General features: G+C 46.4%; 1 protein-coding gene across 2 annotated transcripts in view; it reads left to right on the top strand.

The window, feature by feature from the left end:
* The window catches only part of LOC106640377 (defective proboscis extension response 14), a 143883-nt gene that overhangs the window by 84815 nt on the left and 42360 nt on the right, over positions 1-16708 (top strand). For both annotated transcript variants that reach the window (XM_014354400.2, XM_089591600.1), the window contains exon 6: positions 16143-16326. In XM_014354400.2, coding sequence (XP_014209886.2) covers positions 16143-16326 — 184 coding nt within the window. The remainder of the gene's footprint in view (positions 1-16142; positions 16327-16708) is intronic.

Raw genomic sequence — 16708 nt, 5'->3', positions numbered from 1 at the left:
AGCGACTCTTCGCAGTGCGGTAATTCCTCCCAAACTCTCGGATACCCGCTAGTATATATATGTAGTTTCCCACTCGACTTCTTGCCCGATTCGCTTTCCGGAGTCTTTTCAGCTCCACCGGTGCGGCTGCGCGCTTTTTGCGGCCCTCGCTTTTCGGTGCGCTAGCTCGGGAGGAGGTTGATTTTGTTTTTTTGTTTTTTTGTTTTTTCTCGGACCTTTGGAAAATTCGTTTATTCTTGATTTACGTTTACCCTCCGTGGCAGCTGGGTCCAGCAGCGCGGCTCCGAGTGCCGTAATTGAAAGAGCCGAGAGGGACGGAGGGTTGTTTTGGAATTTGTTTTTCACGGACGCGCCACGGAGCTTGAAAGCTTTTTTGTGCTCGCAAATGGACCACTGCGCTTATTTGAAAATGTTTTCTAAACAGAGTTCCCTTCTCGTACACCCCGCCTCCCACGAGCGGAAGTAGCGCTCCCTGTTCCCGCTAATGGTGCATTATTTGTTATCCGGAAAAACAATATTTATACACGCCCCGTAACTTATTTACAACCTCGAGTTTTCAAAAAGAGTCATCGAAACTCGTCGAGAACACTCGTCGTTTTGACGCACGAGTAACCGAGACCCGAGAGAAATGACGACTGAAAACGAAATTCGCGCCGAGAATCGAGCGTCACGTATAAATAGGTTGGATCCACCCTCTTCTTTCAAATGTCGGTGCATCCATGCATCTCTTTGGGGCTCGGCTCAAACGTCCCTCTTCTTCCCTCCCAGGTATCTTTTTTCCCCGCCTCCAAGCCTCCGTGTTTTCACACCGCGTTTAACCGAAAGTGCTTCGACTGAAAACGCCTGCAGCTGTAAATATCGTGTTTTTCGTACAAATTACAGTTGCGGTGGGCTTACTCCAGCTGAAACAAATGTATTGTCCGGGTGCTTTATTCTTCCCGAGCCAGGACACGTAGGGGGTGTCCTTCGCCACAGTCCCACGTGACGCGTGTCTTGATGTGTTCGGGGGTGGCACCTCCGGGGATATATATGGAGCTTGGAAAATGCAGACGAGGCCGTGCGTCGAGACACGAGTGGGCTATTTACACGGGGATACGTGAGCCCCGTCCTTTTCTTCCCCGACGGGGGTGAGATATCGGCGGGTTCTCATTACGTTGAAAAATTCGCAAGAAACGAGAGGCACAGTTGTACCGTAATACACGGGATAAGCGTTGAGCGAAGGGAAATATAAAAGAGGGGGAATGATGGCTGGTTAAAAAGTGTGTGGATGAGGTGAGCAATGACACGAGAGCGTGCCTTCATCCCCCTCGTTTCGGTACCCGTTGTTTTTGTCCCGCTTTTCGACTCTTCCCTATATGATGGAGCACCTTGTCTCCTTCCTTCCTACCGTGTGCCGCTGTTGTGTCGATTTCCGTCGCTTACCGTACGTATACAAGGCAGGCGGCGGCAACAGTACCAGCTACTCGCGGTACAAATTGTTGCTGAATTTATTGCCGGATGTGCTCGCTTCTGCCACCGTTGTTACGTACACGCTGTTGGTACATACGTGTATGCTCGTTTATCTTTTTTTGGTCCTTTGTCCTCGATTCTCAGCCCATGGATTGGTGTGGCTTTTTTTTTATCGAGTTTGCCTTCGAATAGACCACACCTGCTGACTTTACGCTTGTGGTCTTTCTGTGCGCATTACGAGTATTGCAGCAATAATATTTTCTCTTTCACGATGGGGGTTATCGCATATGATATTACGATCGCACTGCAAGCGAGACGAGACATGTTGTACAAATAAATTAATTGTTTCTCGCGAATGACAAACAGTTAGAAAATTCGATTCGATAGGTAAGTCACGCATGACTTTCCGTGAAAAATTCTGATTTTATTTCCATGTATCGTGCACCAAAGGCCGTGTCAGCAAATTAATAACAAAAAAAAGCCTAAACACCAATGTGTCCAGCCAATAACGTAGTGGCAGTAGTCGGCCACTTTAATGACCCGTTGATGAAAAAAGTGGGGCATCGCGAGCGAGGGATCCAAAGTGAGCTCTCGTGCGACGCCCCAAATTTGCACCTCCAGCCAAAGTTCCGGACTCCCGTTCCTCCCTTCTCGGTAATTACTTGTCATATCTCCCGCGAGAAAGTCCATCGTTCCACCGCGGCTATCACTCGTTGCCCGCCCCGAAAGCTCCACTCTCGACCCATCAGGATTCGGCCCCGGGAACTACTCATCGCTCGAGCCTCCACATAAATCACGATTCCTCGTCGGGAGCACCTAATAGTTTCCTCCTCCTCCCTCCCTTTCATACACGCAAGTCGGCCGACTTATATACATACACTTATACTTACACAGGTGTACACGAGCATATACTATATGAAAGGTCATTTTATCACTGACAGTCCATTATCGCGTTACCTCGGTGCGCCATACCTCCCATCCCTCCTTTTTCATTCTTCCTCTCGTTGTCCCGACATTCTCACCAGCGCGCGCTGTTGCCTTTAAATTTACTTCCTCTGCTGTAGCTGGATAAAAAATTCCCCAACAATCTCTTTCTCCGTCACAGAGGAGCAGAAGAAGGGATCTTCGTTTTCCCCTCCCTCCCTGGCGCCGGGCTGTTATTGTTTCGTCGAGGTCTCTGATGCCCGGCAGAATTCTTATCTCTGTACCACTGGGTCTTTTCTGTCTCTCTCTGCGTGGACGCGTTTGTTTGTCTCCTTTTTTTTTTCATTCCGATGGAACGACGTCGTTTGTCGACCGTGGCCGCGGCTTCTTTTGCCTATTCGAGCGTGCACAACGATAAGCTTTTTTTTTCAACCTGGAATTTTTCAAACGCTCGAGGACGGCTGACAGACGCGGCGTGGAAACCCGGGCTATCGCCTTCGAGACATCGCCACGGGGTAATAGCGCATCCGGGTGTGGGAGACTAAGGCTACTGATGATATGCATTTTCATAGGAGTACCTAATACGGGGGAAAAAAAAAAATACGTGGCCGAAAAGTAGTGTAAAAAAGATTCAGAAAGCTTCCTGCCAAGTGATGTCACTTAACGAATTTTTAAAACTCAGTTATGTAGTAAGCTCGGCAGTTGTCTTTTTTTTTTTTTTTTATGAAAACAAGCGTTTCTGGGTTCTTGATTACGACGTCAATAAAATTCATCGAGGCAACCCACCTGTGCGTGCAACGACACACGCACCCGAAAGTGGGCGCACGAACTCATTAACGAAGTTAAACTGCGTTAAAAGCCACGTACCTTCGGGTACGAGCACGGGGTGCCTCTTCAATCAAGTTCAAGGGGGTGGTTTTGAGCGCTCTACCCTGTAATAGCATCACAAAGCACGAGTTTTCGAAAGGGCTCGCCACGAAAACTCGATCGAGTGACAATCTATGATTATGGTCCCTTTTTCCCATTACTGTCGTGTCGGTGCTTCTGTTGCTATAGTTTTTTTTTTTTTTTTTTAATGTGTATTTAATTTAATTGTTTTTTTTTTTTCCCATGAAACATGTATAAAAGCAAGTATAATAATCCATCAAGCGTCAACCAACCCAAACATGAGGCGCCCACGTGTACACCAGTTTGTTATGATAGCACTCGCGTCACATCATGGCATCATTAGCAATTACCGGGCATATGGAGGCAATCGGGCTAAAACACCATCAGTTACAAGTTTAATTCCATTCGTTCGAGAGCACACACACACACACACACGTGTCCACAGGTGACGGGCGACTACCCCGAAATTGTCCATTATTAAAAGCTCGCGCGTAATTGGACAAAACGCGGCTATACCACCCCGTGTAAGAACACATGCACACAAGCGAGGCGTGCACATCTGGTTGGACGAGCTCGGTGAAAAATCAATCAACGTCAGAGGATCAAGTGTGTGCGATACGCGTGGCACGTGAGTAACTGCGTTGGTCGTATACCCCGAGCGAGAAAAGAAAGCCATCAGAAGACATAATTTGATACGCTCGTCCATCCTCGTTTGGCTTTTTCGCCCCTTTTCTTTTTTTTTTTTTTTTACCCCCTGTCAGCTGGGACGAAAAAAAATTGCTCCCTCTTCTCTTTTGAAGTAACCGACGCGGGAAATCCTTGCATTGTTGGCCTGTCCGGAGAATATAGGGTATACATCCGTGGATGTTCCCACTTGTCGGTGTAACGCAAAAGAGATGGATGGATAGTGGGCACTTTGCTAATCACTTTCCTCCGTGACGGTGGATGTCTTTTTCCCGGGGAAAGCCGGGGAGCGAGTTTCGCACCCCCGCGCGCGCTTCTTATTAAAGTAATCCCTGACGTATGTGTATAGCCAAGCGTTTTATCTCTAACTTGAGTGAGCGCAATGTCCTTCGTCAGGACTTTGTGACTCCTAATTTTGGCATTTCGATTGAGCCAACCATCGCGTATCTTGACCTTTGCGATCGGTGGTGGAAATTTTTCACGATCCGGATAATTGATTCGCACCGAAGGAGACATCGGAAAAGCGTGATTTTAAATCAATTACCACGAAATGAGTTTTCATACGAAAATCTACAAGCACAACCAATCGAGTTTCGGCCATCACTTGGCGAGACTCAACCACACATGCATACACAGTCTGTCTAGAGAGAGGAATTTATCAAAGTAGGTTTACAATACCCTCTCTCCAGGAATTCGAGAGATTGAGAAAGAGGGAGATGTGTACACACACACATACACCAACACTGCGGTGTAAAAGCTCCGAATTCTCTCCGAGATGTTGTTGCGCTGATTGATTTCGAATTTGAGTGTGCACGCGTGTAATGCGGCTCTGTGCCAAAATCGTTTCACCACCAGTTGAACGGAAAATAAAAAAGTTGTGTGTGTGTTTTTTTTTCATCAACGCGCTGGTAATACACCGTAGTTACTCCGAGGGGAGGGGGAGCTGGAAAGCCCTAAGTGCGGTGGGACCATTTCAGCTCGACGCATTTGCAGGAAAGTTCGAAGCATCGTTTTGCGGGTCCCACGGAGCCGGCGGGAGGGGGGGGGGTGTTGGAGCAAGCTCGGGGAAAACGTAAAAGGTGCAATTAAACTGTCATACACAGATTTAATCGAGGCTCGCGCAAGCAAGCACGCGCTACCGGCACTTTGCTAGCTGCTAAGTAGACTTTTAGTTCCAGCCTCCTCCTCCTCCTCCTCCCTGTGTCCTCTCGAGTTGGATGTGTTTTTGTTCTTTCCTCCACTCGGAGCCCCCGTGGAGTATGTAGGGCGCTCGGAGATAAAGGCTGCGCGCGTGTGTGGGATGTATATCCGATGGGAGCGCGCTTTACGCAGTAAAACCAGCGCGTTTGCTCGGGCTAAGTGCTTCGGCAATTAATGCATTCAATTAGTCGTCGTCAACTTTATACACGTCCCATCCGTCGCGGCGCTTGTGTTTACCCGTTTATCCCTCCCGTTGCTCATTCATACGAAGGACGATGTTGTACGTGGGGTATCATACGCGAGCAAAACTTCATTCCCGCGATAAATCTGTCTGGGCGTCTCTCTTTTGTTTCCGAGCGATTAATCAGATTGCGAGCGTGACGTCTCCCTTTGGCTGCGGATGAGAGCCTCTCGTCAATTGGCTTGTACTCTGCTCTCGATGATTAATCGGCTTGGACGCTTACGAGTTACGGCATTGCCCCCCCCCCCCAACCCCCAGACGCCTACGAGCTACAGAGTGGGTTGTTTCAACGAGTTTGCAATTAGAGACGTGCGTTTCACGGGCAACTGGTCAAAAGAGAGCAAAGAGACCGGCCGGCTAATTAAATTGCCGTTTCCATTGGAAGGTATGACTGCGTACGTTTGCACTTTCTCCGAGGAAGAGATGATGTTAACTTTGGTTGGGCGAGTCACTATTGTTCCGTGGCACTTGGGAGGTAATCCGAGTTATTATACGTTAGGCTCGCACCGGTTTAACAGTCAATTCCAGGTTTTTTGCCCGGAGCGCGAAGAAGTTTGCGACAGTCGAGTGCACCGGGGGAAGAAAGTTGTGGGTGGCGAGGGTAAATATTGAGATGGATGACGTCGTTGCTCTGTTGGCGCTCTCGAACGGATAGGTATACGCGACTCCGATCGGGGGCTGATGGTGCTTAGCGCGACTGGTTTCATTTGACTTTCGAGCGGGTGAATCGGATGTACCCACTTACTGGAACTCCATCGACTGGGTGTACTCGTAGGGTGGCTTGACGCTTTCGAGGTTTTTTTTTCATCTTTGTATTTGTCTTGAGATGGACGTACCGAATCGACGAGGGCTTTTTAGGGTGCGTTACCGTACGAGCAGTGCTTTACCTCGTGATCACATTTTTTGGGCGAATTTGTAAATCACTCGGTTAATGTCTTACCTGAATGGAATACGACCGTAGCACTTTGGGATACGTTTTAGTGAAGTACCTGGTTGTCGAGTCGCTCGTTTAAACCTCAAAATCACATCTCCCGGAAGGTTTACGTTTACGTGCCCACGTGAAAACTTGGAATTTGAAAAATTTTAAACGATCCCGGGATACATGGCTATTTTGAATTTTAAATTAGACCGCTCGACTCGAGATTGAGCAACTTGATCGAGGGGGGGAGGGAGAAAAAAATGGAAAGTTTGTCCCCAAGTGTCGATTGAAGGGTAAGGCGATACGTTTGACGTTCCAGCGACTAGTCGTGTTGTTGAAACTTTTTACGCGGAACATCGTAACTTTCGGTGGTACGTATATACACTCGTACGGAAACGCACACTTTTCCACCGCACTCGGAAATCATAAATTTATATTACGCTTTTGGAAAAAAAAAAAAAAAAAAAAAAAAAAAAAAAAAAAAACACGAAAAACCTTTTAAGATTCATTCCCAGGGCTGCGCGTGCGACAACTGCAAGAAAATCGACCGGTCTTCCATTAAAACTCACCAACTTTTCACTTTCCCCATCCCCCCCGCCAAATCGGGAGGAAAACGTAAAAAAAGAGAGCGAGAGTTTGTAAAAATGTAAAAAAAACACACACACAGCTGGCAAACAGGAGCTGTACGAGTAATCAGAGCAAGTTAATCAACCCGATTTGATGGCGCGCCTGGGGTCGGGATGAAAGTTACCTGCACCGGGCAAACAAAGCTGGAAGCGGAGCTTCGAAAGGAGATTAATGAGAAAGTTCGTCACCAGTCGAGGCAAGTCAATTCAAAGCGACTCGGCAAGCATTATAAGACGAACGCTACCGATCTACGACCGAGTTTGCTCGACGCGTGCAATTTGCTTTTTACACCCAGTTGCCTGTAAATCTCGAACAGAGTGTGTTACACCCTACGGTATAATATATGCTCTCGGAGAAGCGACACCGAACGATAAAAATAAAAGAGTTTGTTGACAATGGTACTTTTTTTTGTTTCGGCTGGCGAGTGTACAATTTGTGCACGTGCAGCGAAACAGGAGGGCACACGGGTAAAAAAACCTCGAAAAGTTCATCGAGGCGACGCCTGCTTTTCAGCACAGTTGGGCCCGAGTAGCGAACGGTAGTCCAGATGCCGAGGAAAAAACAAAAAATTTATTGGGAGTAAGGTGGTGGTGCGGCGATGAGGGACCGAGAGAGTCCAGTTTCCTACTGGAATCGCGTTCTTGACTGTCCGGAAGACGATCGCTGTAACTGATTTATATCGCATTACCCCGGGATCTCTAAGTGAATAAAAAAAAAAAAAAAAAAGCATCGCGGATGCTTTCTGTCCTATGTGCTTTACTTTTATTTTTTAAACCAAAATGCAGTGGGTGCGTTGTTTAGTAACGCTACCCGAGCGGAAGAGAGATGGTCGACTTTGCTCTAATTCCTCGAGCAGAGCGAGTCTGTTTGTTGTAAAAAGAGGGGGGACGAGAAAAAAAAAAAAAAAAATCACGCTTTGGGGCTTTTTTCAAGTGTCATTAGAGGAGTGCACTTTTCAACGAAACACGCCAGTCGATGGGAGAAGATTTTTTTTTACAAAGGGGCATTTTATTCGGAAAATTGACGATTGCGCTAGAAAGACGCCATCAGCCGAAGCAATAATTATTAAAAAAGAAAAGGGTGGGAAGGAAGGAAGGGCTCTTAAGGGGCAGGATCGAATCGACGAGAATAATCTCGAGAAGTCCATTAAGGCCAAAGCACCGGGGGGAACAAAGTCCTCGTCGTGTTCCGCAGCGAAGGAGGAGGGAGGGGGGGGGGGGGCAAGGGAGGAACAGCCGATGTCCTTAAAGGCTGCTTTTAATCAAATTATCGACTTTTGACTTTCCTTTGTCGGCCCCCCGAGTCTCGGCTTCATTGTCCAAAGTGCCGCGCCACTGGTGCCGCTACTACCACTATCATCGCCCGGAATTTATACACCACTTGCGAGTAAACATATTATCCCTCGCTTTCTCGAGGTCCCTTCCCCTATTCCGTTTTCTCTCCGGAAACAGTTGATAACTCACAGTTCGCCGGTACATTATCCGCGGCAATGAAAAAAAAGGGGGGGGGGTTGGAGAAAAAGTTTAATTAAGCGCGAGCCACGTGCCGGGAGCGAGAAAAAAAAAATCGCGCCTTGAAACCACGTGACTGCGAAAGGACACGCGGTTGCTTGGCTCACGAGAATTTGAAAACGCGTCGTGCATACCCGAGCGCGCGCGTACGGACAAAAGCTTTTAATTAAAATATGGAGATCAACCCGCGTATACGCACCGCGCGCTCCGTGGCTGCAATAATAACAGATAATACATCACCCGCTGCCTCTGCTCCTGATGCCCGTGGACTTATACGTCCACACGTGTGCACGCCTATACGGTGTAAAATAACGAGTACTCGTCTTCTCTTTGCAACTGGTTCACGCGTGGCGGGATTGGGGTAATTGAGGATTAAACGATTTACCCGCGAGGCAATAAGCAATGGGGTTTCGTGTAATAGGCAGCGCAAAGAAAAACACACGTAGGTTACTCAGGGAGTCTTGTTTCAACGCAGCTCAACGGGATGATCTTGAGCGGACGTAGGAAGCGTCGGTTTCTTTCCCGTACCCAGTATATGACCCAAGGCGCTGTGCCGCAAACTCGGGAACTTCAAGCAAACTCGTGGTAAATTTCAGTTGAGCTTCGCTCCTGCGCGTATTTACATTAATTCTCGCTGATACGCCGTAATATCGATCGGAGGAGATGATGGCAGTCTGATGCTGTTTAACGGTTATGGGCTCACGGTTACGAGAGGGGGAGGGCGTGTGAAATTCATGGATACGGCCGTTGCTGTTAACGGAGCTGCGGGGAATGCAGTATACTCGAAGAGGGTATAACAGTTACAAGTTTTTTGATACCAGTTTTACCGACGCTTACGTTATTTTTACGAGTGATCCTTGGGGCGAAAAATTTCCAAAAAACTGAGGACACGCGCGGATGAATAAGCTTGACTGCAGTGTCAGCAGAGTTTCAGTTGAAGAACATTGGAGATAGCTCGTGAGTTTAGACTTTCGTGGGGGAGTGGAGGGGGCCATTGTTTCGAAGGGCGCACCTGTTATGTAACATGGCTCGGGAGCTTTATTTTCCACGGTCTAAGGAAACACGGCCCCTCTCGCGCTCGGCACAATGAGTATCAAATTCACCGCTCGTTGAATTGTCGTGTATAATCATGACAATTATATCTGGCGTCGGTCGTTGTGACGCGCTTCTTGAATGCGAGCCGCAGCCACGATTGTGCACCCCCGTATACATATATATATATACGTGTAACAGAGTCTATAGGAATAGGGATTAATTGCCCCTTTCGTGAAAGGCTTGAGCGCTCGAATGGAATAATGGGGAGCTTCTGTCTTTCAGATGCGCGTGCACGCGCGCGTTGACGTCACAGTCGTCGTTATCCCGATGATTGGGAGGAGTGCGTTTTTCCGTTCCAGTCGACCCGAAAAGTACGAGGATAATGGAAATGAGGGCTAATTGCGGCCCTCGGTTGATCTGGGACGGGCAAAAATCGACCGACGATTATGCTCTGCTCCAAAAGCTCATCGTAATGATGTGTGCCGTAGTAAATTACCCTTTTTTTTTTTTTTTTTTTTTTTTAACGTCATGGAGTAGTTGGGGAGATTTATTCCATGTTGGTCGACAAGGTATGGCAAATCCTTCCTTCCCGGTCAATTTTCGTGATGACCTGGCCAAACATTTGGATGCTCAAAAAATGCCGATCCCATCGGTTTCACGGCCCAATCTCACCAATCGAGCGGAAAACAAAAATACCCACAAAGACGAGGGTGAGCAGATCGAGTGACGGGGAACGGCCATTGAGGGTGGAAGGGTGAGGAATCCAGAGGACGAGAAAAGGGGAAACAAGCCTCGGTCTCATTAGCCGGGTGACCGCGGCCTGGCTCAGCTGATTGGCTCGCCAGTCATTATCTCCATTTCACGCTCCACTGCGTCCCTTCTCGCGTCTTTTTCTCCCCCTCCAACTCGCGTCCTCGGACAACAATGAAGCATACGAACGTACGTGTATGTACAGACATGCCTCTCGTTTCACCCAAGACCGACTTTATTTCCGTGAATACATCGATGGCTCCGTCGCGTGACGCTTTTCAATCGTCGCAATGGAAATTCTCTTTTGTGTTCCTCTTTTTTCATTAGATTCGAAAAAAAAAAAAAAAAAAAAATAAAAAATAAAATAACGCGTCACGGGCACAATCGGACACTATTTTCCATTTACACTCGAGTACGCGCAGCTACCTCGACGCTTCATTAACCCTCTCACTCCCGAGCGAACAAAGAAAACCCTCCCAGCTACGCTCGGATGCAGATCGTTGTCTCCTTGCGCGCCACTTGGCTCCATCATTCTTGCCGAAAAGACAGAGAACCCCCGAGGAAAGTAAGCACGGCAGTTACAAAAGAAAGTCCCCGTTAATAGCGCGAAGCAGCAAGAGGCCGTCCTTAGAGCTAAGGGAGCTATCGCGATTTCCGCGCCAACACATGCACAAGAGAGAGCGCCGGAGAAACTGAGCTCTAGCGGGTGGCGATCTGATAGAGCCGAGTATGGGGAGGGAGGGGTGTTTCTCTCCTGATGGACGCGATAAACAAGGACAGCGACGAAATTCAGAATTACACTAGGCGACACCGGCCGGCGAATTGATTGAGCTTCGGTGCTTTGGCTTCCAAACATGCGATTCGAAACGATTATTAAGCATGGGAAACGTGTATTCGCTATGTGTGCAGTAATCTAAAACAGCGCCACCTGCACGGCAAGAAGGAGGCGATGCTGGATAACACGATTATACATGGCCTGTTATGGGCTGCAAACTTTGTTCATTGTTTTTTATAGTTTTAATGCATTATTTGTACTTGAAGTATCGATTTTCAGTGTTAAGAGTTTATTTGAAACAGACAACAACTATTATATTACAATTAAAAAAAAAAAATAAATAAATAATGTAACAAAAAATTGTTTTCTGTTTAATACAAATTCCTAACATTGGAAATCGATACTTTAAGTACAAATAATGCATTAAAACTATAAAAAACAATTAACAAAGTTTGCAGCCCATAACAGGCCATTTATAATCGTGTTATCCAGCATCGCCTCCTTCTTTCCGTGCAGGTAGCGCTGTTTTAGAATACTGCACACAACGAATAGCTTTGCACCAGTTAAATGCGTGATTGAAAAAAAAACTCGATGGAGCGCAATTTTATGTACATAGCACTCGACTTTGAAGGGTTGCGGGAATAAAAAATGCGGTGGTAGAGAGAAGGAAAAAAAAAAAAAAAAAAAAAAATGGGTATGGGACGAGAACGGATGAGCAAGCGCAGTGCTCTTTTCGACCGGAAAATGCGCTCTCTCGTTTTTCATTGCTTCTCCAAGATCGCCTCGACGGCTCGGCTTTTTACGCGCGTCGCCGGTTTCTTCCTTTCTCCTCCTCCTCCTCATACCCGCTGGTGCTGTTATTGTTTCTGTTGTTGTGTATCTTCCGTGTCCGCAGGCAACTTTGCAATGGACGGCGTGTATTGTTACCAGAAACACTGAGGGCTATGTATACAGGGGACACAGGTTAATGAGTCCCTTACCCCCTTGAATCGCCAGGACCCGACGGGTTAACTTTTGAAACGTGATATTGGAAAATTCATTCCCACCCTGCCCTAACTAAATCAGCCATAGAAATTCAAAGTTGAAAGCCCAGCAGTGGAATACAAACCCAAGTATCCGAACGTTTAATTATTTTGAAAAAAAAAAAGAAAAGAAATATGTAAATACGAAAAAAGGAGCGAGAGTCCCGTCGACGACAATTTACTTTTATTATAAAGGAGAGGAGGAGGAGGAGGAGGGGTACGAAGGGTAATGGGAAAAGGTCCGAGAGGGGCCCGAAGGCACGGGAGCGGCGCCAATATGTGGGAAAGGGGTAATAGCGGCTCGTGGCGAGAAAGCAAAAGCAGGGAGTCAAAAGCACCGCATGTGCTCCCACACAAGTGAGTAAACTTACGGGGAACCTCCTGGGAGAAAATGCATACGCGAGTGTCTGGAATATGGGCCGTGGCTCTGCCACCGGTGGTGGTGGTGATATTACACGCCCGGCATCTTCGCGTACATACATCAACGGCGTGATTCTCATGCATGCTCCTGTCGCCGTGTGCTATGTTCACTACGTGACCCCGTATACGTGTACATATATTGTGTTTATGTGCATGCATTACAATGGCAGCAGACACAGCTGTGTACATGCACGGCACCTCGTGCTCCGTGCTGTGGGTTTGACCGAATGCGCGTGGATGCAATGCAACACAAGTGTCTTTATTAAAAAAAAAAGAGCTTTTACTCGGATTTTTTCCCAATACCTTTTGTTAAAGTACACATTAATTTAGTCCGATAAGCAGTAGAGCATTTGACCAATGAGCGCACCATACGATCAACCAACGAGTGCACTCGAGCCTCCTAGCCAAACGTTACGGTGTATTTTAAGCGACGAGGGGCTCGTTCGTGCGCGCATATGTAAATTTAATTAACAAAATTAAGCGCAAACCCACACGCGAGCGAAATTAAACGTACGGCTTGCCCCACCTCCGTCAATTGTTAACCCAGAGGATACACTTCATTACGATTATATGTATACATACATGTACATGTAAGGAGGACAAGCGCTCCTCGCGGTGGCGACGCAACATCAACAGCGTCAGGAGCGATTCGGCGCTGTTTGAGCTCCACCGAAGCGCGAGGGTGGCACACATGCCCCTCGCTGCGCGCAATTTATCGCACTATTGTTTGGACACGTGTCGCACTTATGCAGAACTAGCTCGTCGTGTGTGTGTGTGTGTACTCCTGTGCACCGCCCCGAGAGTTTGAAACAGCACAACTTTTGGGCGACGCATTATGCGCTCGCGCGTCCCGTGTGCGTACACGAGGCAGGAAATATGGGCGGAGGGGGGGGGGCGAGAAAAGTGTCGGAAAAGCCGGGGTGTGAACTTTCGGGAGGTGCTTTTCAAGGCATACTTTGGCCGATAAACCGCTAGGCTTCGCGTGAAACGCGTTGGTCGGTGTTTAATGTATACGTACAATCGCTGACCCGTTGTTCCAGGCGACCTATCTCTTATTAATGACTCGTCCTCCGGTCGAATGGAAATTTTTCAGAGTTTCAGCATCCTCCTTTTCAACCAAGCCCATCGTAACGCAGCGCAGGTCTGATAAAACAGGAGGAACAAAGGAGAAATCGCACCATCGAGTTTATGCAGTTTTGCTGCATTTTTTTTTTTCTTTTTTTTTTCTTTGTCACGTGAATTTGCGTAAAAAGAAAGACTCAATGCCTTGTTCCCGATCGGACGAAAAGTAGATGGAAACTTTGCTGCCAGAGGCTGCCTCGTCGGCTCCTGAATGAGTTCCCTTCCGTTGAAAGGCCGTCGGTTTGCTCCTCGATCGGGAAAAGTGCAAACTTGCCGCCGCTGCTGTTCGGACGATCGGATGCTCTGGAATTTTATTTGTACAGAGCAACCCAGTAGTTCTGGGAGATACTTTTTTTTCTGGTTGTGCAAACTCGCCGGCCGAGGCTGAGAGGATGACTCGGGCGGAGACGCGGTGAGGCGAGATGAGATAGAAGAAAAAGTAAGGGCGGACGTCTGAATAAATTTGACGTATCACTGGTGGGACTTGAAATTCGTTGACAATATGACCTCGTTACTTAAATTCCATACTTTTGTTTGGTCCTTTTTTTTGCAGTGCTTTTAAGGATGTCTGACCAAAACGGTGTATCACTACGGATAATAGTCTCTCTTGAGTAAAAAAATAGTCCGACAGAGGTGATTGTCACTACTCTTTCGGTAAATTTACACGTCAACCGAAGATTACATTTTATTTGTTTGAAATGAAATAAACAAAAGCGAAATATGAATAGATGATTTGCTGTTTGTCGCGATGAGGTCGCTTTCTCCGACTCTTTGAAAGAAACGGATCTAAAATTAAAACGTAAAGACACTTGGGGTCCGGGAACGCGGCGCGCGATTTTAGAAACGAGGTCTTAGCGCCGCCAAGTGGTACTCGAGAAGCGCGTTGCAGGGCCGTACACACGCCCCAGCTGTAATATGAAGCTCGTGTGAAAGCGAGAGCCCCGCCACAAGAGCCGGTGACCGCAATAAGCCGGCGCATCGCATTGGTTCCGAGCCAGAGACCCTTACCACCCCCCACCACCCGATGTTCTCGAGGCCGCGCAGCAAGCGGAGATATTTAATTTTGCGCTCATGGCCCGCGGCTCACCGCAAAACTAGAAACACCGCCAGCGTCCTTTCACGTCCTATTGAGCGCGATGGCTAAAGTGCGCGGCTATGAATGCGTGCGCTCTTTGAAATATATCGAGCTCCGTGCGAGTGTCGAGAACTGTTAGTTCCTCCCTCGCCAAGTGAATTTCATTTCAATGAGGACAACTTGAGTATTTTTTTTTCTCCCTCCGAGGAATCAACGAATTGAAAAACGAGTCTCTTTTTTTAACTTGACCACCCGTTGATACTCGATTGTTCGTATCGAATTTGATTGCTCGAAAAAACCTGTGGAATTTCCATTGGATTTGAATAATGTTTTTCAAATGGGGCGAGGATAACATTAGCGTTTAATCGCTTTAATAAAACTCAAGAGAAGATAAAGGGGATGGGGTGCTTTCGAAATACCGGTGATGCGCTAAATGGATTTTTAAATTGGTCGTAGCTATCGTGCGTTCCGAATGGTACTTGGTGAATCAACGCGTGGTAAATTAGTGCGCGTGGCGGAAAATGGTAATCGGATCTAAAGAACAAACAAATAAAAAAAAAAGTAAGAGAGGGCGACTACTCGAATTTGAAAAGCAGAGTGCACTGCGCATAATATACGGTGGGGTTTAAAGTCCGAGGGATGGGTAGGCGTGGTTCTCTCTATCTTTCTTTCTGTCTGTCTCTCTTTTCTCTCATTCATGCATCTCTTATGCTCTTGACATATAATACCACTCTGCTTTCTAAATTTAGAGGAGAGAAAAATAAACGTTTCATCATACTTTATGTCCTCTCATGATTAATTAAATAGATTGTGTTTTGTTGAAAAATTTTTTAAAAACTTTGTTTGTAGTTAAAACTATCATAAAACACACTCTACTAATATAATCATTTATTGTATTAATTATTTGCAAATTGTAAACATACAAGTCAAGTCTTAGTCCAACAATAGTAGGTCTGACCATAATTGAACTGTACTACTCGAATGCAATCAACATACAGAAAATTAAATAAAATTTTAAGTAATCCCTTACTCGGTCTAGTAAAATACATTTATTAGTGTGTAATGTAAAATAGTGTAAAAAATTACATAAAAACTACAATATAAATTTAGACCAGACAGACTATAATCAAGTTATATTAGTTGAAATTTAAATAAAAACGGAGGAAATAAAAAAAAAAGAAAAACTAACCAGTCTTTATTTATTTCACGTATAAGAATATATATCTGAGGCAAAAAATTAAAGCTATAGGACGATTAATGCAATGTCTAACTATAATCGATCCATACGACTTACAACGAAAACTAGTGTTGTATTGTAACAGTTAGGTCACAATTGGCCCCTTGCCTGGCTATAGTCGAGCTATACTACTTGTAAGACCAATCGAACTTTGTGTAATGAAATATAATGGCGTATCGCAATAACAGTTAAAAATATTCGTAACTAATCTTAGTAGTAAAAATAAAAAGTAAATTTTTAATTAAAAAAAAAAAATGTTACAGTGCCCAGGGTGGAAATAGTGGACGAGCACGGGGCCAAAACAGCCGGTGACAAGTTTTACAAAGCCGGCAGCACGATTGAGCTCAAGTGCGTGATAAGCAAAGTAGCCAGTCCCCAGAACAACAACGTACTGTGGATCCATGGAACTCGGACTCTCAACTACGACACGGTTCGAGGCGGTATAAGGTAAGCGCCGCTTTCTTCACCCTCCACGTATAATTGTATACATGGCAGCAGTTTCCACTTCCCTGTGATGCAGTTATTCGTTGAACTGGTACGGGTGAAACCGCAGGAGCGGCCCAACTCTGCAGTATACTGTTACAGAGAGCACCCATGGGATGGCTTTCGTAAACTTGATTCAGCGGTGGATTAGCAGAAAATCTCGGCGACACGGCGATCGGGTTGCTTTTGTTGCCGTCTATTCCCGAAACATCATTGTTTCAGAAATATACTCGATCATTTTACCACGAATACTTTTACTCTAACCAAATAGTGGGTATGGGTATATTGCGTAACTTGTGGGTTGGCTTCTGTAATTTCTCAACGAGCGGATGTAGGAGCCCTGATT

The sequence above is a fragment of the Copidosoma floridanum genome, unplaced genomic scaffold (genome assembly GCF_036245765.1).
Source record: "Copidosoma floridanum isolate Cflo_tuat_1 unplaced genomic scaffold, Cflo_Japanese_pri ptg000001l, whole genome shotgun sequence".
In the NCBI taxonomy this organism is placed as follows: Eukaryota; Metazoa; Arthropoda; class Insecta; order Hymenoptera; family Encyrtidae; genus Copidosoma; species Copidosoma floridanum.
Note: the sequence above shows the minus strand (reverse complement) of the source record. Positions and strands in the feature narration are given on the sequence as shown.